The sequence below is a fragment of the Haliotis asinina genome, chromosome 9 (assembly GCF_037392515.1).
Source record: "Haliotis asinina isolate JCU_RB_2024 chromosome 9, JCU_Hal_asi_v2, whole genome shotgun sequence".
NCBI lineage: Eukaryota > Metazoa > Mollusca > Gastropoda > Lepetellida > Haliotidae > Haliotis > Haliotis asinina.
In genome coordinates this window covers 44,876,461-44,903,186 of record NC_090288.1, presented here as the reverse complement: position 1 = coordinate 44,903,186, position 26,726 = coordinate 44,876,461, and the positions used below count along the sequence as shown (strand labels likewise).

Sequence of the window (26,726 nt, the reverse complement as noted above, 5' to 3'; positions counted from 1 at the left end):
AACACCTTTGGTATTCATTTTCTATGAATATCAGCAACACCCAGTCAGATATTGCCAACGTTTCTACACTTTCGTTTCTGGTGTATGATTTGATATTACACTAATACGGTGTGGATCGACAAATTTCAGTGTGAGAGACTGTCGCTCCAAGAATCCATATATTCCCTACTCGAAGGAAATTATCTCAAAGGTCGTCATGGAAACACGAAGGAGAGGGGTACTATCCACGATGAAAGAGTGTTAGGTCAATACTTTGATGTACAAAATACGGACAGCAAAACATCTGACATCATGACATGCAGAGTCACGTGGTGATTGATCGGAGAAATACGTGTGTGAGGTGAATGTTGTTTTAAGGTTATAAAGTGAGTGAGTATGGTTCTACCACGCTTGCCTCTGAATGTTCTGGAAAACAAGTCCATATCAATCTAAACTGAGGGTACATCATACCATGGACTACAGAAAATCAGCAGGTGCAGATCAAACACGATTTTTATGTTACCGTTTAATGAGAACACGAGATATTTGGCTCGGACCAGCCTACCACGCGTGACGTCACGTCAGCAAGACCATGACATTCAGCTGATTCAATTTCACGATCAGCAAGAAAATGCCCGTCTACATGCTGCACACGCTGTGAGAGATTTCAGAACACTCCGGCATTCCCTTGGTCAGCTGATTCTCCGGACCCTATCGACACTTGGGATGAAATGGAGTGACGTTTACGTCAAGCCCAGAATCAGCCAGTGACGTTAGCAGAATTGGGACAAGCATTGGTTCAGACATGGAACAACATTCCGTAACCGTTCTCCAATCGCTCATAGTGTCGTCTATTGTCAAGCATGCATTTCACACCACATCTATTCCAGGGTGTTTCACGATGCCTAATGTCAAATCATACAGATTTCGATCTTATCCTGCCAACAGATGTACGTTGACGTAGGAAAACACTACAAGTCATGCTATCTTTTTGCATTAAAAATGGCATGGCATCAAATTCTGCACAGTTACTTTATTCCTGTAGTATATGCTAGACGTTCCGACCTAACGGTATGTCGTATTTTGGAGTTATTGACCAGGGCCTACATTTTATAAGCTCTCTTGGCGCTAAGATAGTCGTAAGTGCGATACATTAACATCAACTTCCGTCTATCTTAGCGCTAAGAGAGCCTCGAAAATCTAGGCTCAGATCTATTAACCGTGTTGTAAAAAGTCCCACTGTCATGCGTAAAAATCAATCTACGTTGACATTACAACTCCCGTGTTAATACAGGGATCGTTATAAGCATTGTGCGAAGGTCAATACTGTAATGAAGTCCTGTCACTCTGTATAATAGACTGGTGGAAATGATAATGACGTCATAACTGTATATAGTGAAAGTTTATGACCTTTACGCTTTTCAGATATCTTTTTATATCTCTGATATAATGTTCGGTTTCGGCTGTTACTTCAGTATACTGTCATAAATTTATAACACACACACACACACACACACACACACACACACACACACACACACACTTATAAGTCTCATTAACAAATTCCGTCCTACCTTTCAGTCGCTCAGAATTTTCTCGTGTGAAAGTGTAAACAGACACTATAAATAACTATGGTTGCACTGCATAACAATTCCTGTCGTCGCAATTTTTGTGGCTCACTGGATACACCTGTTCTGTGTTCGTTTCGCTTATTTTGTGTGTTTTATAACTTGACCCACGAGGCCATGAGAAACTGAGATTAGATCACCTTTTGATGAGTCCATGACTCTAGCTGGATTCAAACCATCCCACCCATCGCCATATAACCTCTCGGGAAGAAAACGATTGCACAATTAAACATTTATCTATTTGCGTTACATTTTAATCACATTTCAAAGCAATTGTATTTCTTTAATAAACTGACATTATCAAAATTTAAAGGTGCTTTATGGATAAAGCTTTGAAACAGTTATCCTTTGTGATGGAGAAATCAAAACAGACTAGCAGACATGCTTAATTGATTCGGATATTTTCCTGACCTTCTAATATCCACGAGCATATTCTGTATGACTAGTGCGCATGATGGCTTCTTCAAACCTGGACTGACTGTCCAAGCAGGTGTAAACGGCAGTTTTATTGCATGTAATTTAATCATCCTTACTTGGGTATCCCACGTTCCGTGTATTACATCATGGATGTGAGAGCTAATCACGATTTTATGATCGACGTGCGGGATGAGAATTGGAGGTTTGTTGAGTGATGCTTTTTAGCAGCATAATTGACCATTGTCATCAGAAACTCCAATATCTCTGGGAAACCAGCAGAAGATATTATCGTATCAGCCAGTAGCTAGACCATTATACAAGTTAAGTACAGTTGAAGCTGTCCAAACCGTCTAATCCAGCAAGTTGTCAACACCGGCATAAAATCCAAGTCCCTTCTGTGGCTTGTAAATATATCCTCACCTCTGCAATCCGGCACGTTCTCTAAAACGGATTATTTCCTCAGTCCAAATGAGTGTCGGATGAGACAGCGTGCACTGCATTATTAAGAGTGCATGCTTACATAACATATTATCAAAATCTCTCAAAACTAGATCAAAGACATTATATGTCACTTAAATGTGAGAGGGTACGGGGAGGTGGGGTGGCCTCGTGGTTAAAGCGGTCGCTTGTCATGTTGCTAAGGGCGGCGGAAAACTAAACTAAAACTAAACTCAATCACTAACTGTGCGAGGTAAACGTTCAAGCGACTGGAATTGTCAGCAATCTGATCACCCGATCCCGGTAGTCGCCTTTTAGGACAAGCAAGGATTACTGGTCTTCACGGGTCAGATCCAATATACACGGATATCTCATTCCCATCTGGACCAGACAATCCAGTGATCAACAGCATGATCATTGATGTTCACAACTGGGATACGATGACATGTGTCAACCAAGTCAGCGAGCCTGACCACCCGATCCCGTTAGTCGCCTTTTACGACAAGCATGGGTCACTGAAGATCAATTCTAACCCGGACGTTCACGGGTCAGTAATATTTAAGAGAATCAACAGTAGAATTATGTAATATAAGTAAGTTACAACTATCGATAAAGTGTGCGACATCAATTCTGGATTCAGATATTGTTATACAATACTGTGGTAAGATATGACTGAAAAATCTCTTGTGATCCAGTAATTACAAAGCAGAGATAACTATGATGATATTGAATGTTAACACAACTTTGCAGATTCAGATAAGCTATGGAATTACAGTATCAAATTAACAGAACACAATGGAGTATTTATCGCATACAAATCATTTTTAAATTCTAAACAACAATATAGTCTGAAATGTTCATTGTACCCCACTGACAAGTGTTTACAACGCTGACAAATGACTGGTCGTTAATAGGTTGTTGAACTCCGTCACAGTATGAAATATGACATGTAAAAATATACAACAGGGACAAAAGAAATATGGCCGCTGGTATTTGTCTGCAAGCAACAGATGGCAAAGGCGGGGACGTTAGGAGCTGCCTGCGAAATAAGGCATAAATCAACTTGAAATTCTCTGGGTTTTTTCGCGGATTTCATGAACGATTGTATGTGGGATTTCAAAAGCAGACTCCTTAAGTTGAGGTGGGACGGTGGGGTAGCCTAGTGGTTAAAGCGTTCGCTCGTCACAACGAAGACCACGGTTCAATTCCCCCACATGGGTACAATGAGTGAAGCCCATTTCTGGTGATATTGCTGGGCGTAGAAACCTGAGACATGCTCTCTTGATACAGAATTAGATGCACCTTTCAGTGAACCCCTCCAATGAAGAGTAGCGTGATCGAAAGAAGACTTACTGTGTTCAAATGTATGTGTTACCTGGCTTACAGGCATGCAAGATAGCATTCGTTGGTTGACAGGCGTATCATGATCTTGTTCAAGTTCCGAGTAATATAAATAAGTTTACGTAGTGAATGGAACGCCCCTTTTCTGGTGTTTTTAATACGATACAGCACAGGGATTCCATATCAAATTTAGTTGTAATGGCAACCATATTGAATGTTTGATTTCGGCTGCCTTTCCAGACGTTTGCGAAGGTTTCAGGACACCATCCAGTGTTCGTCCATTAAGTATTTCACAGGTGGAATATCATGAAACATCAATGTTTGACCAGGGTCCTAGTCAAAGTAGCCATGAAACATGTCAAATTGTTGCTACTGCTACAGGCCAAATTATACCGCTCAAACGTTTCATGGATAATCTCTGCAATGAAGTTTATCTAAAAAACAGTCTATGGTAATGTTTAGAACACGTAATTTCAAACTGACTTTTGAAATTTAATCCATATTTTACGTTTAATCACTGCCTACTAAAAGAAATTGCTATGAATAACAAAAGCCTGTCTTGTAAGTGCTGGGAACCCTCTGTTCTTCCTCTGTTATGAAGATTTGTGCCAACATGTCAATAAAATGTATATATGACTTGTGTCACTGACAATATTTTAGTCATATTGATACATATATGGAACATTATTATTGCTATGTAGAAACGTGAAGGCAACTGCTAATTCATTCTGTATTTTTCAGTGTATCATATCCTAAATACGTTTAGATAAATTACAATTAATCAAAACTCCTAAATGTATGCATGACCACAGACATTCTGCAGTTGAGACCATGTTTAGCGGAGACGTGTCACCTCACACATAAACCAAGATATGGTAGCGCTTGTACCTCAGATATTTATCATGATAGAACCACAATCTAATCAATAATATAATCTGTATCATCAAGATTGTGAGACAGGATGATGTAGGATAATGGGCCTTGTAAACCCCCACAAAACAAAGCAGTTTGTATCGATTTGACCAATGTCAAACACTTATTACACTGTAATCAATTTCCTTTTCTCTTAATACCACTACATGGAAAAACTATCAAAATGCACACGTCTGAGTAATGGCTGTAGATTAGGCATTTGATTTTGAGAAGTTGTACATTTATATACAGGTTATGAACAGGATGTACAGTTCATGGTGAATATGTTCCCTGCCCATTTCACAGCAGAATATTGGCCCTATCTTTATATGGGGTATTTGTATATAGTAGGCACATTTAACCGCAAGTCTGGCGTCATAGTACTAAACCAAGGTTAAAACATTCTACTGATAACTGAGTTCACTGATACCATAGGTTTCAACCTTATATACAGATGTATAATGAGTAATATTTACATTTTTGTGTGGTTTGAGTTATTGACGATGGTGATCAAAGGTCAATAATCTTATGTGAGATGCCCATTTAGTTTTACATCAACACGAATTTTAATCATATTAGAGGTTTAGGAGAGGAAGTCTATGATCCTGTAGCTGAATGTCTGCACCAACACATTTAAAAATAATGCATTAGTTTATGCTGTAAGATATGTTTCACCTCTAACAATGGTGAGATATCATTGGTTGTTGGAGTAAACAGTTGTAACTTTTTGCAATGTGTATTTTATATATGTGTAATGTAGGTGGACTTTCAGCACAGAAGTCAAATTTCCTTTCAGCAAAAACACTTGAAATTGCCTCTTGTAACTGACACGTGAAGAGAACCAATTCTGCCATTACAGAGATTCCGAGAGCCAGAAGAGAGTATTATCTGACACTGGTGTCAGCAACATTACAGCTATTATTTTGCATCAAGAAGATAACCATATTAGGACAAGACAAACCAGTGGCTGACAGCATGAGAAATGAACTTCTGCATGTGTCTACAATAACAATATCAGTCATGCCTTATGACTTGGAGGTGCCTTGACCCAACACTAACCCTAGTGACCCTAACACTAACTGAAAACACATAAAGCTGACTACAACAACAAATAAATAGAACAAAAAAACCCACACACACTGACTGTTGATGAATTTCATTCAATGAAAAATTATAAAAGGATGCTTACAAATACACTAATTCAATAGTGATATGTAAATTTTATGAAATAATCCCTTCCAGAACATTAACTGATTATCTCTCTAAGTATTACTGGAATATATTTTACAATAAAACCATTGTGGATACCACAAAATCTCGTTAATTGAAAAGAAAACCAAAGACATATTAGTGTATGCATGTAAAGTTACACACAAAAGATAGACACAGTCTGATGTAATACCAATCACAATCACCGATACTACTATAATCCAGTAAAGGTACTCAGAATAAATATCCATACACTCTTTGTATCAAACACACACACGAAGTACATGAACATTTCAAATACATCTGTGTTAATTACGTATGTAGTTGTGCAATAAGGGTAGGATTACTGTTGATAAATGGTTTGTAATCCATTCTGTGGGAGACCTTTGGTGACTATTCTTGAACACTGGGGGACTGGGTGAAACAATATACCGCAGTATTATCAGAATCATGGTATATTGCCTTCGGTTCAGCATGCATAATGCAATAAACATTTCAGTATTTTCGGTTTCATTCCTTTTTTAAAAATTTTCAAACCTTTTAAAAAATGTCTAGAAGTCGAACCATTTTGTCAAAATCTATCTAGATTTGGCTCTTGCCAATTTTCTGCATTATGATCATATTTCATGTACCAAACCGACAAGAAGGCCTTGTACTGCAACACATACCGTAACATGGTAAAAGCATAGTGTTACTGCTGTGAGGGATATTGTTATGAACAGCAATGTACACCACTTGAACCTATCCTCACCAGGTTGTATTGGTGTGGAAGAATTGTACTGGGACCTACGAACACCCTCATCCATATTCACAGGCACATACCCTCACACTTTTTAAAAAATATTTCTTACAATTCTTGCATTCTGCTAAGTACCTTGGAACACACACAGTAAGATCTCTCAGCATTTTCTTCTGTAATGGTACATGACCTTAAATTCAGAAATCAAGTTCAAGATGACTTGTTGGCAAGGAAAGATGAAAAGTCTGCTCGATCAAATAATTCATTCAATAACTTTCAACACGAAATATGATGACATACTTTGCACGAATTATTCAGAACTAATTACCAAGCACCCAGGACTGAGGCCAGTGCCAAATTCTATAGTTAGAGGTGTAAATATACAAAGTTCACAAAATGAAATATATATATGTACAAAAATCATATGATATCAGACCCAGGGGTGAAATAGTATTCTGTAGTATTAAAAGAACCTCAGAATTTTACCATTGGTTCAGTATACAACAACACAATCCAAAAATTTGGAATTCAAGGTTTTTGTACCACCAACTTCTCTACTCTTATACTGACCAAAAATTTACTGAAGCTAAGACCCTGTACCACAATCCATACCATGTCATGGTAAGTCCATACCATTTCATCCCTAATCAGAGCTTACATGATGAAACAGTAGGGCTGCAATGATCAAAAATTGAATCCGACGCATAAGTGAAGATTTTTGAGAACCATTATCACTATCTGATATCTGAATACAGGTACATATCAAAAATCATTTCCAGACAATAAGAACCTAAATGTGAATTCAATTGTAACTCAGCAGTTTCCAGTGCTGAAACAAAGCAAAATGTGATTGGATGACATCAGACTATTTATCAAATGAGAACTGTTGTTAGTAGACACAGCCGATTTGACGATGGATTTCATGCTAAAAAAGTCAACTGAGAGTGAAACGAAACCTGATGTTTTCACTTTATGTAGAGTCGAATAAGAATTGATCAAATCAAGGGTTGAACATCAAAAATTGAATCAAATCGAGGTCTGAGTCAATCATTGCTGCCCTATGATACAATGGTCATGGTACAAGTGCATGGATTGGGGTAGAGAACTTTGACAATGGGCCAGGATGTTCAGGATTATTAGCCATTTTCTGAATTTAGAATGGGCCATTGCCATTCTATTGATAGTACACTTCAAATTTTCAGTGGGCCATTATTTATTGTAAAGTGCAAAATGGCCCATGGTCTCTGCCTTTCCCAATCCCTGCAAGTGGTAACTAATGTTCATTCTTATTCCCTCTGTACTCTGCCATAATCACACATTTCTTTCCTAAAGGTTAGTTCCTATTTCTTGTGCATGACTGAGCGTGATCTATACTTCATACAGAGGATGTGTCAGTTCACATTTAACTGTGCAATGAACACTATTACAAATATACAAAAAATATGACATCATGATATGCTACACCACCTGGGAGATACAGGACTTTCTTCATTTTAAAGCATCAAAACTTAGAGATTAGGATTGAAATATTTCATTTTCACAAATGGAAGCTTGACATGTATGATAAAATGCATAAATACATCAGAATTCAAAAGTAGATTCTATCTCTAACTGAGAAATCCTCCCAATCAGACACCTCCAAGCTGAAATAGAAATGTTTTAAGCAGAACCAACCAAAGTATTTCATGTTTAACACATATGAAACCTGTTTTTGTCACATTCAAACTGAAAAGCCAAAACAAAAAAAACCAAACAAACAAAACCAAGAAAACCCACTCATACAGTGGTAAATTCTAAAATCATGTTTACTTCAACATTGAAATCAAGGCCACTTTGTATAAAATATGACAAGAAAAGTGCCTATTTATGCTTTAATTTGATTAATTCTCTTTGATCTTTGTTATGGACTCTCATTCAATCCAAAGTAGCCTAGCTATACCTGAATCTCCCCCTTCAGACGGAAGAGCAACAGTGTGGAAGAAGTAGCCTAGTTAGGCCAGAATCTCCCCATTTTGATATAGAAACAAGGGTGGGGAAGAGGTAGCCTGGCTATGCCAGAATCTCCCCCTTTTAATTTTATACAATGGGTAGGGAAGAAGTAGTCTAGCTTGGCCAGAATGCCCCACTTTTGACATAAAACCAAGGGTGGGGAAGAAGTAGCCAGCTAGAACAGAATCCCTTTTTGACATAAGAGCAACAGTGGGGAAGCATTCGTGACCAACTCATGTTACTCCAGGACAAGCTTAATAGTGACTTGTGCCCCTCTCGAAGGATTTCATAATGGAACATCAGAACTACTTCAAACAAGAATGATAACTCTATTCCAGGGCATCTTAATATCACCGAAGTTATGATACATTGTATTGCTGTTTACTTTTTACTCTATTTCAAAGAATTAAGAGCTCCTTCATACACCTGAAAGAAGGAGAAAAACATATTTGTTAAACACATATTCTGATGTAATGATAACCAGGTCACCTCATATTTCCATTTATATTTCTGAAAAGGGTTTCATAATTACAAATGAGATTTGTTTTATTGAATGTGCAAAAGAATTTTATCTAGTCTAGGTGCCTGACTCTTAGGCCTGAGGTGTGGACTCTATGTGTCACCAATCACAAATAACACAGATTAGTTGATTTTGGACCTTTTCAAACATTTTGTCCAGTTATTTCTGTAATATTTTGTGACTGATTATCAATCTCTATTATCTATATCAATAGCCAGCCATATGGACTATCATGTTTAGTGGGGGGCAATCTCATTATTGAGATTCAGCTGTTTGGCTTTAGACAGCAAAATGGTTCTATACCATAGTAACTATGATGTCCATAAAATTATACTGCTACCTGGTCAAGGTGTCATTAACTATGGTAGATACTGCTTTAAATAGACACACGAAAGGATGCATGGACAGGATGTTAAGCTAACAGAAACACTAGATCAATATTATTAAACATTTCAAAATACATTAAATTAATGAGTTTGATCAAAGCATATTTTTATACAATAACAAAGTGGCAGCAACAATAACAACTGTATGCAAGTTCATACCTATAATATGAACATGTCATTATGTCTTTATGTACAATAAAAGAGTTTTGTAAAAATAAAAATATGTTTTGAGACAAAAAAATCTTATCAAACTGTTTGATGTGCAGATGCTGTGTCTTTGGCTCTGTGATAGATTCGAGCAGCACGGAAGCTGGCAGCTACGCCTACAGCAGACAGGCCTATCATCAGGTAGAACATCCCGGCCCAGCCATACCTACTGGATATCAGGCCTATCACTGGTCCTTCTATGCAGGTTCCAACACTCCCGAAACCTAGAAAACAATCACAAACAATAGGAAACATATGAGAGAAATTAAGGGCTTGACTGTCATGCCTTCAAGACAGTAACTATGTGAAATGACCACATTATTATACAAGGTTATATACTTGCTGAAATACATCATATACAGTTGAAAAAGACTGTGGTGGTCTGTTTCAATGCTTATTCAAACAATGTTGTTCAACTGCCTATCCTAGACTGAATTCTATTTGATTGTAAAATACCATTGACAAGTCCAACTGTTGCTGCCCCTGCTTTACGATCATCTCTCTCTCCCAACTCCAGTGGTATGGCACCTCCTGAAATGTAAAACATAAAATCAAATAACACTAGGTGCACATACTTCATTCCACAACTGCTCCAAGTCTACCACTGGAAGCCTTACAGTAATCAGATTTTTTAAACTACTTTTTGTTCCAAAACTACTTATATAACCAGCAGCCCTCTTCACTGACTGGACACCTCAGTGATGAAGGCGTTAGAGCGTCTGCAAGGAGAATGGAAGGCAGCAGGATTCAATCCCCGACCACGTTATACCAAAATACATTATTGGGTACAACAACGACTGGTCAGTCTCGAGTCAGTATGATGTGTCCGAGTGGGGTGTGCATGTTTAACTGCACACCACTGTCAGAAGCTGAGCATGTCATGTTCTTGTGAACCTGTGGAGATGCGGGTTAGAATTGATTTTCAGTAACCTATGCTTGTTTTAAGAGGATACGAATGTGATTGGGTATTCAGATTCGTTTACTTGGTTGACACAAGTCATGGTATCCCAATTGTGAAGATCGATGTTGATCATTGAATTAATTGTCTGGTCCAGACTCAGTAATGTACAGATTGATGTAATATAGATGAAATATTGCTGAGTGTGATGAAAAACTACACTTACTAACTCATGTTCTTACTTGTTTGTCAAAAGTGCTACTGTTTGGTAATTGTCCGAACTATTTATTTCCTGAAACTGTTCTATTTCAACCAAGGGGCGGTCACATTAGATTTGATTAAATTCTGTCAGGTTTCTGCGGAATAGAAAATATTAAAAGTTTGCATGGGTTTGTACATGTTTGTGTGTTTTATTGATATAATTTGGCTTGATTATGTACATTTTTTGTATGTCTACACTGATGGTAGAATATCAGATAGTACAGAAATCCATATGCAAAAAGCCCCATGATCGAGGGCAGATATATCAGAAACAAGTTATCTGAAATAGTTTGCCCTGCTGATCTGCTATAATTAACCCAAATACTTTCTAGGTTTAGGTTTTTGACTGGATGCAAGGTAAACAGATTATATTTCACTTTGTTTTGGGTACATGTCCTCAAAACCGTACTCCCTCTACATCAACAGAAAGAAAAGTTTCCAAACTTCCAAGAATCATCTCAATACAAAATATCCAAATGACAACCGCTTCAATCTTCCTGCAGCCATATTGGATTTTAAATTTTACATCTTACCTACTTTGGAAATACCCTCACCTATCAAAACACCAACCATCCTGTTTAAAAATTCTGAAACTTTGTATTGTACTGTAAATTGTACTTTCATGTCATGTTTAGATATCTCTGTGCAAATATCATACATATGTTACCTAATAAGGTGTCTGGCCCAGCATTAAACGCTCCTGCAAGGAACATAAATACTGAGTTTACAACTTTCCCCATTGAGCTTGTATATAGGAACAGAATCAGTGACGCTGTGGATAGAAGAATGGACAGCCAGGTGCCGTGTAGAGAACGCCCAGGAAAATACCTACAACACAACAACAAAGTTCAATAATGGGTAACAAATATCAATTTTCACAAATGTGTTTATCAAACAAAACTGCCATGATCATCTTACAACAACACAAACCATATATATTTGGAGATTTTAACTTGAGAGTACAATAAGTGGTTAAAGTGATCGCTTGTCACATCAAAGACCATGGATAGATTCCCCACAGGGAAGCCAATTTCTGGTGTCCCCCTATATGATATTGCTGGAAAAGCAATTTAAATCAGTGTAAAACTAAGTTGACTCACTCACACTCAGTCACTCAAACTTAACAGACTTTGTGAGTTAAACGTTCATGAAACTTGCCCTGTGAATATTGGTAAAAAAGCAATGAGAAAATTGGTGCTGAGAAGGGGAGTTTACCTGTCAAGTACAAGTCCTAAAAGAGCACTTCCTAGTACTCCTCCGACCTCAAATGTTGTTGAGCACACACCAGCCAGACTTTGGGAATAGTTTAACTGAAATACAGGTCAAAAGTCTAAACTCACTAGCTTTCTTGAGAATAATGCAGAAGAGCATCATGATCAATTTCACAGAGTATGTTTGATTTTCGTCATTCAGTCAGCAAGCTCTTTGGAAAAAATACCCTATCAAAGACCCCCTCCAGCATCAAGGTTAAAATTGATCTTCAGTAACCCATGCTTGTCATAAGAGTCTACTAACAGGATTGGGTGGTCAGGCTCGCAGACTTGATTGATATATGTCATCGATTCCCAATTGCATGGATTGATGCTCATGTGCTTGAGCACTGGATTTACAGACTGCTGCCATATAACTGGAATATTGCTGAGTGAGGCATAACAATATTCACTCACTCAAGGACAGTTAGATATGTAACACATATAGCATTCTTGTATAACAGAATTTCCAAGAGCACGAGATTTTGAGATATAGTGGATTTACGTCAGATGAGGTACAGATATATTTCACATTCCTGAAGAACAACTTCCATAGCGGTCCCTAGTGTTGGGAATTGTATATAATCTCATAACTGATTATTCGCCCATTACAACCTATCAATCATTAAACATATTTTTTCTGTAATAGGTGCAAAAAACAAATTAAAGGAAAAGGCATTTAATTCTTTAGAGTTTTCTTTTTCAAATTGCACAAAATGCATTTGCAAATTTCATAGCTTTTAAGGATAAGTATAGTTAGGGAAATCGATTTTCAGGAGTCTTTAAGATAAATTCAATCATGACCTGGTATGAACTTGGACTGTAACAATACACTAAGTCACTATACGATACATATCGCGATACAGAATGTATCACAATATATACACCTTGAAACAACGACACAGTATTAAGATGTAAAATCAAGGTATTTGTGTGTAACAATAACACGACTGTAATAAACAAGCAAGCAATTCTATCATACTTGTGTATTTTTCTCTAGGTAAGTATCTTAACAAGTTTCAGATGCTACCGTTTCGAAAAACAAATGTGCATCATTTTGTATCAATACACCAGTCGACGATATGACAGCTGTATCAAACTGAAATGTACCGCGATGCATCGGTGAAATGTCCCTGACCTAGTATGAACTTGTAGTGCTTATGAAATGTAAATTTAATGACAGACAAACCAACCTTCTAAAAATATTGTTAATGTAAACAAGTGTTCCAAATTGTTTGAGTCTGATTATGAGAAAACATGATCAATTACTTCATCATTTAATCATTGCAACCAATCTTTGATTATTTCAAATACTCGGACCACTACTAGTTGTGTCTACTTACATGCTGAAGGAGATACATTGGAAGCCACATGTACATACAGTAACGAACGATCTTCAGACAGAACATGGTTACTGCAATTTCCAGCAAAGCACTGAAATAAATAAAAAGGTATCAGATTTCAGATGTAAGGGCATCTTCAACGTGTAGTTTGGGCTTCCTCGTATTAAACACATGTACTGAAAATCTTTATGAGATGACTTTGGTTGTTTGAGACAGGTGTTGTGTAACCAGTTGAAAGTTATCCCATGAATGTTGTGTTACCAAACTAGGTTATTCAGTGATATTCAATGATAGTGTCATTATAATGCCAAGCTAAAATTTCTGTTGCATTTCAGTATTTTGAATTAACATCGTAACTCAATTCATGCAGTTTTTAACCAAAAATGTCAACGAAACCAAACATTAGGTTTGCGGATAATTAAAATTCCCTTTTGGTGTGCTGGGGATTAGTAATATTTTTCAATCAAAATTTCCATTTGTTCATTTTTATTCATCAGTCATGACAGAGTTCTCTCCCTTCTGTTTTAATTACATCTGGCATCATCTGCTTGATATGCCATCATGGATCACACTGTTTTCCCACCGTGTATATAATAAACAGATCACAAAACGTGTGCATCATGAATATAGAATATATTCCAACTTGATGTGTTTAAACATCTTGATTTCAGTAACCAGAAAATAATCATCTTCCTAATTACATTTGGTATTTGTGATCTCAATTGATTGTTGAACACCATTGATTAGTTGAACAAAAGTGTCATACCAATCAATTATCACAGGAAGGGCTTGTATAAGTATGTTTATCTTCCAGCTTACTAAAAAAAATTGGTTTTCTGAACAGATTTTGTGATTATTCATGAATAATGTTTCATATTCACCACCTCACTTGACTTTTTGTATCACATTTACCATGCTGTGTGTTTATTCGAGCTTTACAAACAACATAAATTGAAAACTTACGGTATCTTTATCAGTTGTAGCAGACCAGAATTCTCTGTAGCAATAGCAGATCCATTCGTAATGTTCTTCAGTTCTGTAAAAATATAGAATACCCTACAATTAGTTATTCTACAAAGGGGGGGGTTTCATATGTTGCCACATAAGGCAAAGTCTTTGTAACTAGAATTATATGGATTTGAAGGTTAGTAGCACCTTCTGCACTGAGTAGAAGCATCATAAAAACATTAATACTCCTCTTATGGTCACACTCAGCAATATTCCAGCTGTATGGCAGCAGTCTGTAAATAATTCAATCTGGACCAGACAATCCAGAGATCAACAGTATGAGCACTGACATACGCAATAGGGACACCATGGCATGCGTCAACAAAGATATGTAACCATTCATTTCAGTTAGTTGCCTAAAAATCTTTCCACAAACATGGGTTGCTGAAGACCAATTCCATACCGGATCTTCATGAGTCCACATGTTATGGAATGAATGACTAGGCAGGCAGAATTTGAGTAACTGAGTATTCTTTCTTGACAGTATTCTATCAGCTTAACATGGGACGGAAGTCCAAACCAATGCAGGTTTCTTAACATTATCTATGCCACTTTGGATAAATCTAAAAATATAAAAAACATATTTGGCACTAACAGGGATTAGAGGCTTTCATAGGTTTCTGGCATCCCCAGCTATGCAACCTGAAACAGTTAACTGTGGTGACTTAAGACTTGGCGGCCAACCGAGACCCCAACAAGACTGAAGTGTGGTCTAATGCGTAAAGTGACTTATGAGTAGAATGTGTTACTTTTTCCAGGTATTGTGACAATAAAGGCCACCTGGGACCCCAAGAAGACTTAAGTGTTGTCTCATGTGTAAACAGAGAATACTACAAGAGGTCTCATTACATATGCATTATACGAAACGATATCAGATACCATAGGAAGGTCATGTGTCTCGTATAATTTGTATGTAATGAGACTGAGTGTGGTATTTTAATTATTAGCCACGTCCTACAAGCAGTAAATTGACAAATGGCGTAATTTTGTTATTTCCATGGTTTCAAACTCAATGCTGTTCCATAAAGAGGTTGCGGAAGAATTTTGTACTGTTGTACACTTTTTGTATGACATCACACTGTAATGACCTCACTATGTCTGCACCTTTGATAACCAAAGTCATGATGCATGTCAGTTCATCGCCTTGTACAGCCTACAGTAAACTAGTCTGTAGCATCCCGTTTCTTGGTGTCTGCAGTTGCTAACATTATTGGTGGAAACATTGTGTTTGTTTTTCGACAGATATAATGTCACACTTGACTCTCAATCAAACGGCGACATGGCTACGTTGGCAATGTTTACATTCCCACAATGCTTGTATGTTGTAGAATGAATGAATTCACGTGTTTGTTATGAATGAAAAAGTAGTTCTGTCACATGACCTATTAAGAGGTAATTGGTTATCAAATCAAATCTTTAGAAACCTCAGGTCAAGTCGTTACGACACAGTTCAATGCAATACAATACTCTTGTGATGTACGAGATTAGTTGACCAAGTGGGTAATAATGTAAAATATATGTTACCCTTTCCAGGTACAGTAACGATCAAGGCCAACCTCGAACCCAACCAGACTGAAGTGTTGTCTAAAACATAAAGTGACCTAAAACATACGTTACCCTTTCCAGGTACAGTAACACCTGCTTCCTCCGCAGTGACAAAAAACACCAGCACAAGGACACCAAGGCCAGCCTAATAACACAGAAACGGAAAAGCTGTAACCCTTCACAACTAGATCACATACAACAATAACATACACATCTTAACATAACTGTTAAAACACCCTCAAAGATGAATGTCTTTAACATCCATTCATTTGCACTAATTGGTAGTTTCTAAAATGTAAGTGGAATGATGACCTATCAGCATTACTCCTCTATATCAAGGCAGCTTGCTAACAGGATGGGCCAGATAAAACAGAGGCTGTAGACTTATCTCTGGCTGGGATCCAGAATGTCTGGGTACTTTCACCAACACTTAAGCTTGATTCTCATTCCATTTGTCACTCAATACATGAATTTGGTTAAAGGGAGTTTTCAACTGCAGGTTATTCAACTGCTTTAGAATAAAACAAATACTGCTGATGACAATCCTACATGATTGATGTCACAGACAATGTCTAACACTGTCTAAACAATATATGACACTACTTCAACTCAGTCATCAATTCCTACCATCCTTTCAATTTTTTTTGCCTCTTATGACGCCAATAGCTATACAGATTTCTTTGCGCCAAGTCTAATTTTGAATCCGTAGGCCTTTTGTATATGTCGAGTATACAACCCACCACAATCACTGATGGTAACGTAAAGCAGTATCTCCAACCATAGTTGGTCTGCAGATATACCTGTAACAGAAATTGTGAAATAAATAATTTTCATTTCATAATATACTATAATTAGTTAAGGTTCTTGAGAGACTTATAGAAGTTGGTATTTCAGTATAAGACAATATTTTATGAATGTCAACTTCTTCATTATTGTCTGTATATACCCCTGAAGATCTGGGTTGGAACTGGTCTTCAATAACCCATGCTTGCCGTTCCAGTTGACTAATGGTATTGTGTGGTCAGACTCGCAGACTTCGTTGACACATGTCATTGTATCCCAAATGGACAGATCAATGCTCTTGTGTTTGATCACTGGATTGAGATGGTCCAGACTAAATCATTTACAGACTGCCACCATATGGCTTGAATATTGTTGAGTGTGGCATAAAACTAAACTCGCTTACACACTTTATTGTGTCCACATTGTTTCTGGGCTTTTCCTTGCTCCTACATCAGGTGAATCCATAATATTTTGTCTAATACTAGTGAAAGCATGTTGTCAAATGTTCCTCACACAAGGATACATAACACACAACATACTTAATGCTCTAGACGCATTGTTCAATAAATCATACCAAATAACTCTTGAGATAACCATACACATTCCAGAAAGCATTATAATTATATAAACATAAAATATAGACTGACGAGTAAAGATTGACATAAACCAAACAAACTTTGATGACAATTCCTCATATATCTGTTTCAGCATATGTAATGTTCAAAGCAATATACCAGTAATATATGCAAACCTACACATTCCATAAATCACTACATACAGGTTAACTTACAGCTAGTAAGGTACCAAAAATACCGCCAGCAAAGGCACATGTGCCAAACATGCCAAATACACCATTTTTGATGTTGTCAGGTATCCATGATAGCAAAGCCTTGGTGCAGTTGGGCCAGCATTGGGACTGTCACAGAAAGAAAAACATGAGCATCATATTCAATCAGAACATATTTGTTAGGCATCTATGATAGCTGTTCAAAGAGAAAAAAGGAAAATACTGTTTTCATGATCATCTATAGAGATGAATGTGGAGAAATTCACAACTGTAGATGTATGAGAGACTCATTCTGATACTGATGGTTACTAATTTCTTTGTCATAAATTCTACTCACTCACAAGATGTGATCATGTCTTCCTGAATGTTTATAGAGCTATTAGAGGGGTCATTTCATCATATGTCAAAGAATTAAGATATTGATCAGCATTTTATCTTAGCATGTATGTTAAGTGAGGCCAAATGGACAGGTCTGCAGAGATAATTTTCATTAAATACTAACAGACTGCTAAAAGCTGCCTGACATGTAAAAAAGTGTTTCAACCACACCACTGTATTTTAATTTGTTCAAAATGAAGGAAAAGATCCAGTGAATGCAGAGACAAAATTACAAGTCTCATTTCTTAACAAGTTCATACCTGAGCTGTGCCATTGATGAAGAGGAGAAAGAATAACATGTAAAAACTGCTCCAGTAGCCAAAAGTAATCTAAAAAATTAAAGAAACAGTCATCAGTTCAATATTCATCCATATACAGTCAAATCACATTAAATGTACCTCTGTTTATCCAAAAGTTGGCATTATCCGATGCTTTTCTTGGTAACAAACTGAAAAAAAGGTAATTTAGGCTCATTTGATAATCTGACATCCTCGTTAATCCAACAGTTTGCTATGCAACAGGTGATATTGGGTAAACGAGACTTGACTGTATGATCTAAATGAACATTTCTACTACTGTATATGACAGAAAGCCATTCAATCATTATCTCATTTTGTTTACTGAGGTTGACTTCTCCATATATTTGAGTTGCAGGAATAATGAGTCGCAAAAGACTCAAAAGCAACAGTGAGAAGTAATACAAGACACTATTATGGATGACAACTTCTTTAATTCTTTTAACATGACATTTCAAGGCTAATTCTTGCCCCTTCGTCAGGTGGATAATGAGCATAGGTAACACTGCAGAATATACATAGGTATACATGAAGCCAGAGAGGTAAGAGGTATATACAAGCAAATAAATGTAATTAGGTATGTACAATCACAGAGGAGAGATGAAAAGGATAAATGTTTTTACAGTGCATGGTTGTTTACACATCTGATAGATTAAGAGTCTATGGGTCCTTGTTGACACACCAGGTAGAGGGTAGGTACACACCTTGATATCTATTGATCTGAGGTTCAAATCTTCTAATGTTGATAGCTTCCCAAAGCTTCCTTCTCCGCCAATCATTGATGTTGGAAGCCAGGATCTCGGTGTTTTCCAGTTGATGGAGTGGTTTGGATAGTTGACGGTGTGTTCAGAGAGGGCCGATTTCAGATCTAATTTTCTTACTTAAGTTTTGTGCTCTTTGAGTCTGATGTTGAATGGTCTGCAGGTTTCACCTATGTAGCTGCTGCCGCAATCACAGTTTATCTTGTAGATGCAGCCTCTGGGGTTGGAGTTGGTTTGATCACTTGCCAGTCCAGTCCCTGACTACCATCAACAACGCCTCCCTTAATGACAAGATTAAACAATGCCAGACTACGAAGTTCAACAACCTCCAGCAGCAGATGGCATCCAAACCCATTGGCAAAACCATCAGCCATGAAACCTACACCAACAAACTAAAAGTGCTTTATGGTTCAACTTCTTTATTATACAAGGTCACAACGTTTCGAGACAGATTCTAGTCTCTTCTTCAAGGCCACAACGTTTCGAGACAGATTCTAGTCTCTTCTTCAGTTCAACTTCTTTATTATACAAGGTCACAACGTTTCGAGACAGATAATCCGTTATCATGGACACTCCTGATTTCCATGACCTTGTGACCAAAACTCTCAGTGACACTTCGACTTACAAGATCCTACCCAAAGATCCCACCGCCAAACTTGAATGCCAGCACAAGAAAACTCTCAAGACTCTCCATGACACCAACCAGATTAATGACATTGTGCATAATAAGTTAAATCCTATCAACTGCCAATCTCCATATGCTCGTGCAACCGTTAAGATTCACAAAGAACCTGTAAAAACTAGAATCCTTGTGTGTTCCAGAGGGTCTGTCTTCTATAACACTGCCCAATTCCATGCAAGACTGCTTGCCCCTTTGGGGAAGGAGGGTAAATCCTTCATCAGTGACTCCTCTTCCTTTGAGCAAAAACTCTTGGACGCTAAGTTATGTGGCCGTATGGTCAGCTATGATGTTGTTGATTTGTTCACAAACATCCCTCTACCTGAAGCTCTTGATGTTCTCCATGCTAAGTTAACTAGTTGTATTGACACCCTTGACACCAAACTCACCATTGACAGTATCATCAACCTTGTGTCTAGCTGCTTCCAGACCTCGTACTTCACATGGCAGAACAACATCTACCAGCAGATCCATGGCCTACCCATGAGCTCACCTCTCTCTCCGCTGATAACTGAAATCTTCATGACCAGCTTTGAAGAATCTGCCCTATTTACATCGCCATTCCAACCATTATGTTGGTATAGAAAAGTTGATGACACTTTCACTATCCTTGATCCCAACCACAACCCTGCAGAACCCCTTGACCACCTTAACAAACAACAAGCCCGCATCCAGTTCACGATGGAAGTAGAAGCCCAACACAAGCTGCCATTCCTAAACGTATCCCTTGACAACTCATCTGAAAGAATCGGTCCCACTGTCTATCGAAAGCCCATCCACACAGACCAGTATATCCACTACCTATCCAACCACCATCCACAAATAAAGCAAGCCATAGTCTCCACCCAGGCCAGATGTGCCAAAGCCATCTGTGACCCAGCCCACCTCCAAGACGAAATCGACCACCTCAAGAGAACTTTCATAACCCTCAATGGATACCCTAAACTCGTTGACCAGACTATAGCCACAACTCTCCAGCATCAGAACCACCGCCTCCCTAAACCTGAGCCTGCACCCATCCGAGTCAACATTCCATACCAAGGCAAGATAAGTCATCAAATCAGTCAACTCCTCAGAAACACTGCCAGTGTTGATGTGACCTTTTATTCTGATAAGACATTGAAAAACATCCTTATAGCAAAAGGAAGAGGTGGCAGTGATCAAACCAACCCCAACCCCAGAGGCAGCTTCTGCAAGATAAACTGTGATTGCGGCAGCAGCTACATAGGTGAAACCTGCAGACCATTCAACATCAGACTCAAAGAGCACAAAACTTAAGTAAGAAAATTAGATCTGAAATCGGCCCTCTCTGAACATACCGTCAACTATCCAAACCACTCCATCAACTGGAAAACACCGAGATCCTGGCTTCCAACATCAATGATTGGCGGAGAAGGAAGCTTTGGGAAGCTATCAACATTAGAAGATTTGAACCTCAGATCAATAGAGATCAAGGTGTGTACCTACCCTCTGCCTGGTGTGTCAACAAGGACCCATAGACTCTTAATCTATCAGATATGTAAACAACCATGCACTGTAAAAACATTTATCCTTTTCATCTCTCCTCTGTGATTGTACATACCTAATTACATTTATTTGCTTGTATATACCTCTTACCTCTCTGGCTTCATGTATACCTATATATATTCTGCAGTGTTACCTATGCTCATTATCCACCTGACGAAGGGGCAAGAATTAGCCTTGAAATGTCATGTTAAAAGAATTAAAGAAGTTGTCATCCATAATAGTGTCTTGTATTACCTCACCAACTTCTAAATGCCTTTGAAGAATTTCAACAGTGAAAAGGTTGTTATCATTGACCTGTGTGTACTCTGTAGGGCTCCAATGAATACACTATGTGGCAACTATGACATGTATTACAAATATTGGGTAACGAATACGAATAACCCCTATGTTGATTGTTAATTTGACGTTGTAATAACTACTTGCAGTAACTGTGACAACAAATAACGAATTGAATTCATGAAGGGCTACAGTTTGATTCAACAAATATGTGAGTGTATTGTAACAGCCTTATTTCTCTGTTAAATGAGTTATTCCAAATCAAACTAAAGTGATCTCTAGATTGACTAACACTGTCCTTACTCTACCTACACGACAAATTAAATATAGTCAAATCCCAATAAGTCGAATCACTAGGGACCAAGTAATAAATTCGAGTGAGTGAGTGAGTTTAGTTTTATGCCGCACTCAGCAATATTCCAGCTATATGGCAACGGTCTGTAAATAATCAAGTCTGGTTCAGACAATCCAGTGATCAACAACATGAGCATCGATCTGAGCAACCGATAACGTGTCAATGAAGTCAGCGAGTCTGATCATCTGATCCCGTTAATCACCTTTTACAACAAGCATAGTCGCCTTTCATAGCAAGCATCGGTTGCTGAAGGCTTATTCTATCCCGGGACCTTCATGGGTCCATCGATGTATTCAAAACATATGTATGTCTATGATGGTAGAAAAAATGCCCAGGATCAACAGGTACCTCAAGTTATGCATAATTTTCGAGATGTCAACATTCAACTCATCGGGATTTGACTGTATATCACTTGATGAATAAGGATTCAGTGATCTGGGACCCATTCCTCAAAGGAATTGTAGTGCTATGACAGTTGTACCGCCCATACTTTAACGTAGACTTACGATTGTCTTAGCACTACAATCGCTTTGAGGAAGGGGGCCCTGACCGAAAACATTTATTTTGCTTTGTGAACCAGTTCCATTTACATGTAACTGTAAACCCTGTAACTCCTTTACCCACTGCATTACACTTGCTCACGGACACCCTGGGGCCCCTTTGGTCACAATGGCAAGCACAGTGGGTGGCATTTATACATGATAATACTGGTCAGTTATCAGGTCAGTTCTCAACTTATCCTTGTTTGCCAGTATTAATAACTGTTGGTGGTAATGCCTAACCAGACATGACTATATGTGCCTAACCATGCAACTGACTGCACAATGTTTCAGGATTAACCATGTGTTACTACTAACACTAATTCTACATAGATGACTGAGTAATCAGTTTAAGAATTTCACAAATATTATTTACAATGAAACATTTGAGGATATAAATAATCTACTTTCTGTCGTCCTTACAATTCCTTTTAAAGAAAATATACAACCAGTTACCTATTCACATTTGCTTTGGAAACAAGTCAGATAATGTTGGTATTTCAGGTTTATTACTGGATAATTGTTTAAACTAGCATAAAACCAAATTAACATAGCAAAACTTAATGACTGTGCAAACTGCCTCAAAGCATTATAAGCTGTAGTTTGTCACTGATCTAAGATATATGAATTCTCTACTGTCTACCTGCAAGGTGCTTCTTTCATACATAGTCAAGATTTGAATAATACTGTCTGATTGCTACAACAAACCATTGACAGTGCTGACAGAATCAGGCAAAGCCCAAAGGTTCTTCGTGCTCCAAATCTATCTCCAACTGGTCCAAGGAGCATCTGGAGAAGAACAAAACCAACATGACACTTGTATCCTTGCTTACAATTTTCTTAGGAACAAATCAGTACTTTATTTGCTTTTAATTGTTTGAGCAAAAGCGCACTGAAGTGTTAGCAGACAGCAGAAAGTTTTTCAACAATTGTAAATTACAAGCTTAAAATTATCCAGTGACTTCATCTCCCAGAATCTATTTGACATAGATATTACCTGCATAACTGCATATGGCAAAAGGAGAGCAGTGTCAAGCAAGCCCAGATGTGCTTTGCTATATCCAAGTACCCTTTCCATGTCAGCCTTCACCTGAAATTGAATGACTTATATCAATGTAGAATTTATATCAACAACTCTGAGATCAGATGTCACCCTTAATCGAATGAAAATGAGTCCAAGCACAAAAATGCGAGCTGAGGACGTGCATGTGTTTGGCTTTGTCATTTGTTTCATTTACATATGGGCTATGACATGCATTCTGAAAAAACTTGTGAAAATTTGTTCTAGAGCAGATTTTGTATATGAAAATTGTTTTTCATATTTGACAACTTAGCTAAAGACCTCCTCACATAACCCACAATTGATCTTAACCCTGTGGAGCATATGCAACAAATTCCAGGGCCATACTTGTACAGACATGATTTTATATGAAGAACATGGGGTGCTAATTAAAGGTCACATGCAATGTAAAACACAACTTTGCAGATTCTGGTACATTTCAGTATGCACTTACCGAAAAAAATCATAAAAATGCCAATTCAACCTATGAAAAAAAAGCCCGCGAAATCGGAGTTCAAACGTTTCACTAAATTTCCCCCAGCGCTGGGGGGAAAACTGGTTTCAACAGCTGTGCTGCGCTGCGTCCATAACACATGCACAGAGAATAGGTTCGCAGAGCTTGAAACAGTATGCATGCCCAGAATCTGAGGTCGTGAGCAGTTGTCTAATCTAGGTTGTGTACACAAACAAGTAAATAATCTACTCGTTACATAAAAAAACTTGTTGATTGTGGTAAGCAGTCTTTGTCACAGAGAAAGCTCAGTGTCTGGTTTATTCACACCTATATGTCTGCCTGCCTGTCTGCTAAAGACAACATGCAGTACACAACTTCAATCATTGACCACGTGCAATTTGAACTTAACACCTATCAGATTATAGGACATAAAGAAAACATATTGATTTATGACTCGTGCACCTGAGTTCAATCTCTGCCACATTTTATGTAATTAGGAACGTGTCACACACATGGCATCTTTTTATGTCTGTGGGTTGCAAACAAACTAAATTCATTTTTTTTGGATGATTGGATCTGATGGAAACTGGTGCAAACTCTTGTCAGTTTCAAGTCCTGCTTTGTACTTTGATGAATGACAGATTCCAGCCACGCAGTAGTTTACCATCTCTACTGAGATGATTTTTGATTGGATCGAGCGCAAATTCAGAGAAAATGTATTTTCAAAACCTAACATCTCTATATACATTCTTCATGGATAACGTCTTCTTAACAGTATATGAATCCATACTGAAACGATGCATCAAGTACACAAAAGAAGTTGTTATCCATAAAGAATCTTAATTTCTTGTGACTCGCCATACTTCTAAAATGCCCATCAAACAGATCATGTTTCTGTACACACAATGAACCCTCAGCATATCAGCAAATGAAACAGCCAATCGGAAGCCGTCGTTACACTTGAGTGCACATCCACCCGCTATGACTGGCTTCGGTCTCTTGAGGGCTTCGTTTCGGGGGAAGTAAGCCCAAGTACAAAATATTGCACTTTTGAATCGCAATTGTACTCTTATAATTTTGTTTATTTGTTTTTTTAAAAGCAGCAATGTATATTATATGTCATGAATAAGTGATAAATGTGTTTTAATTATGTTTGATTTTTTGGTTGCATGTGACCTTTAAGCTTTTAGTGTATACATAGGAATTGTCTGAACACTTATACATATTACTATGCAGTCTGTTTACTGAACAAACAAATTTACATAAACGTTACTTATGAGATGAGGAAATTATATTTTCTTTAACTGAAACCAAGCTATTAGAAGAAATTTTGAAACCACAATTCTTCTCAGGGAAAGTAAAATGTGGATGCCAAAGAGCTAAGCAGATCCAGTTACCAAAAAAAACACAATATAAACATCGAAGCATTGTCTTGTGTGTACAAACCAATCAAGCCTCTGATATTTCGTAAATGGACATGATGGAATAGACAAGAGATTTTGTACAGCTTGAGAAATAAGAATGAATTTTGTTGCTAGTTTCTTACTCAATTTGTACATTACTTACCACACCAAGAGGCTTCCTCAGCAGGTAAGTTGATGCATACGATAGCCATCCAGTGACAAATATGCATATTTGTCGAAACTTAAGTTGTTCCATCTTAGTATTTCTTACAATTCTTTTCTTGGGTTGGCCATATGCGTGTTCATATCATACATCTGTTGAAAGAAGAATCAAAAATGCAAACAGATATATTGCTGGCCCATACAGAGTTATCTACACTGATATAGATTCTCAATCAATCAAGATTAATGTACCTAATCAGGAATTGGGAAGGGCAGGTGGCATGAGCCACTTAGCACATAGGAATAAAATGTGGTCCATTCAATTTTTCATGTTTACTATTGATACAAGGGCAGTGTCCCTTTCTAAATTCGAAAAGTGGTTAATAATCTTGAAAATGGTCCATTGTCAGTTCTTTATTCCAATCCATGATAATTGTAACTGAAGACAAGAAAGTACTACCAAAATATCTCAGTAGCTGTCAGTGACTTAGGACTAAGTGGCCTCTGCCTTTACATGCTCTGTGGTGATTCAAATTCAGATTGTTCGATCCTAACATAGTAACAAATCCTGCTTGTCATAAGTGGCGATTTACTGAATTTAGGTGTCAGACTCCATAACTGGAATCCCACGTCATGAATCAATGAACATGATGTCAGTCAATGAATTATAAAGATTTCTACTTTTTTTGTAGTTTGACGCATTAACCTTAACATAACTGCATTAGTCACAAACACGCCTTACAAACCACTTTTGTAAAGAGATTAACCATGTTTTTAGCCATCCCCCTTAGACGTTCATATATTGACACACCTAGCTATCACTCAACATTTATGCTAGAAACCGGTTGAAGTGAGTCTAGCCAGTTCACCGAACCCATCTATATGTTGTCATGCGTGATATATTCAGACTAGTGAGTACTAGTGCTCGAACAAGCAGTGCATGAAGCAAGATGTATCGCCGATAAAACGGTTATGTTAGTGGACGGTTCTTGAGGATTTAGGCTTGCAGATTCCATGGGGGTTTTACCAAGTAGTATAGGAAGCAGCTTTAGACAGACGATTTCCCTGTTAACAACAATTGCCGTACACGTGTTGTAGCGAATAGAATCCATGTAACTACAAGCTGAAATTCCTCCCCATCGTCTGCTCGTGAATAACCGGAAAGACACACGAGTGTATTATTACGCTACATCTTC

The 26,726-nt window shown here is 37.7% G+C and overlaps 1 protein-coding gene across 1 annotated transcript; it reads right to left on the bottom strand.

The window, feature by feature from the left end:
- Positions 1 to 5,855: 5,855 nt before the first annotated feature.
- On the bottom strand, positions 5,856 to 26,699 carry LOC137296811 (uncharacterized). Its single transcript, XM_067828679.1, has 14 exons — positions 26,558 to 26,699; positions 25,532 to 25,683; positions 23,449 to 23,541; positions 23,160 to 23,240; positions 18,279 to 18,347; positions 17,644 to 17,769; positions 16,811 to 16,870; positions 16,143 to 16,215; positions 14,481 to 14,553; positions 13,518 to 13,608; positions 12,140 to 12,234; positions 11,592 to 11,752; positions 10,222 to 10,296; positions 5,856 to 9,989 (listed from the first exon to the last, which is right to left on the bottom strand). The coding sequence occupies exons 2-14, from the start codon at positions 25,622 to 25,624 to the stop codon at positions 9,805 to 9,807; spliced, it is 1,275 nt and encodes a 424-aa protein (XP_067684780.1). The 5' UTR covers positions 25,625 to 25,683; positions 26,558 to 26,699; the 3' UTR covers positions 5,856 to 9,804.
- Positions 26,700 to 26,726: the final 27 nt, after the last annotated feature.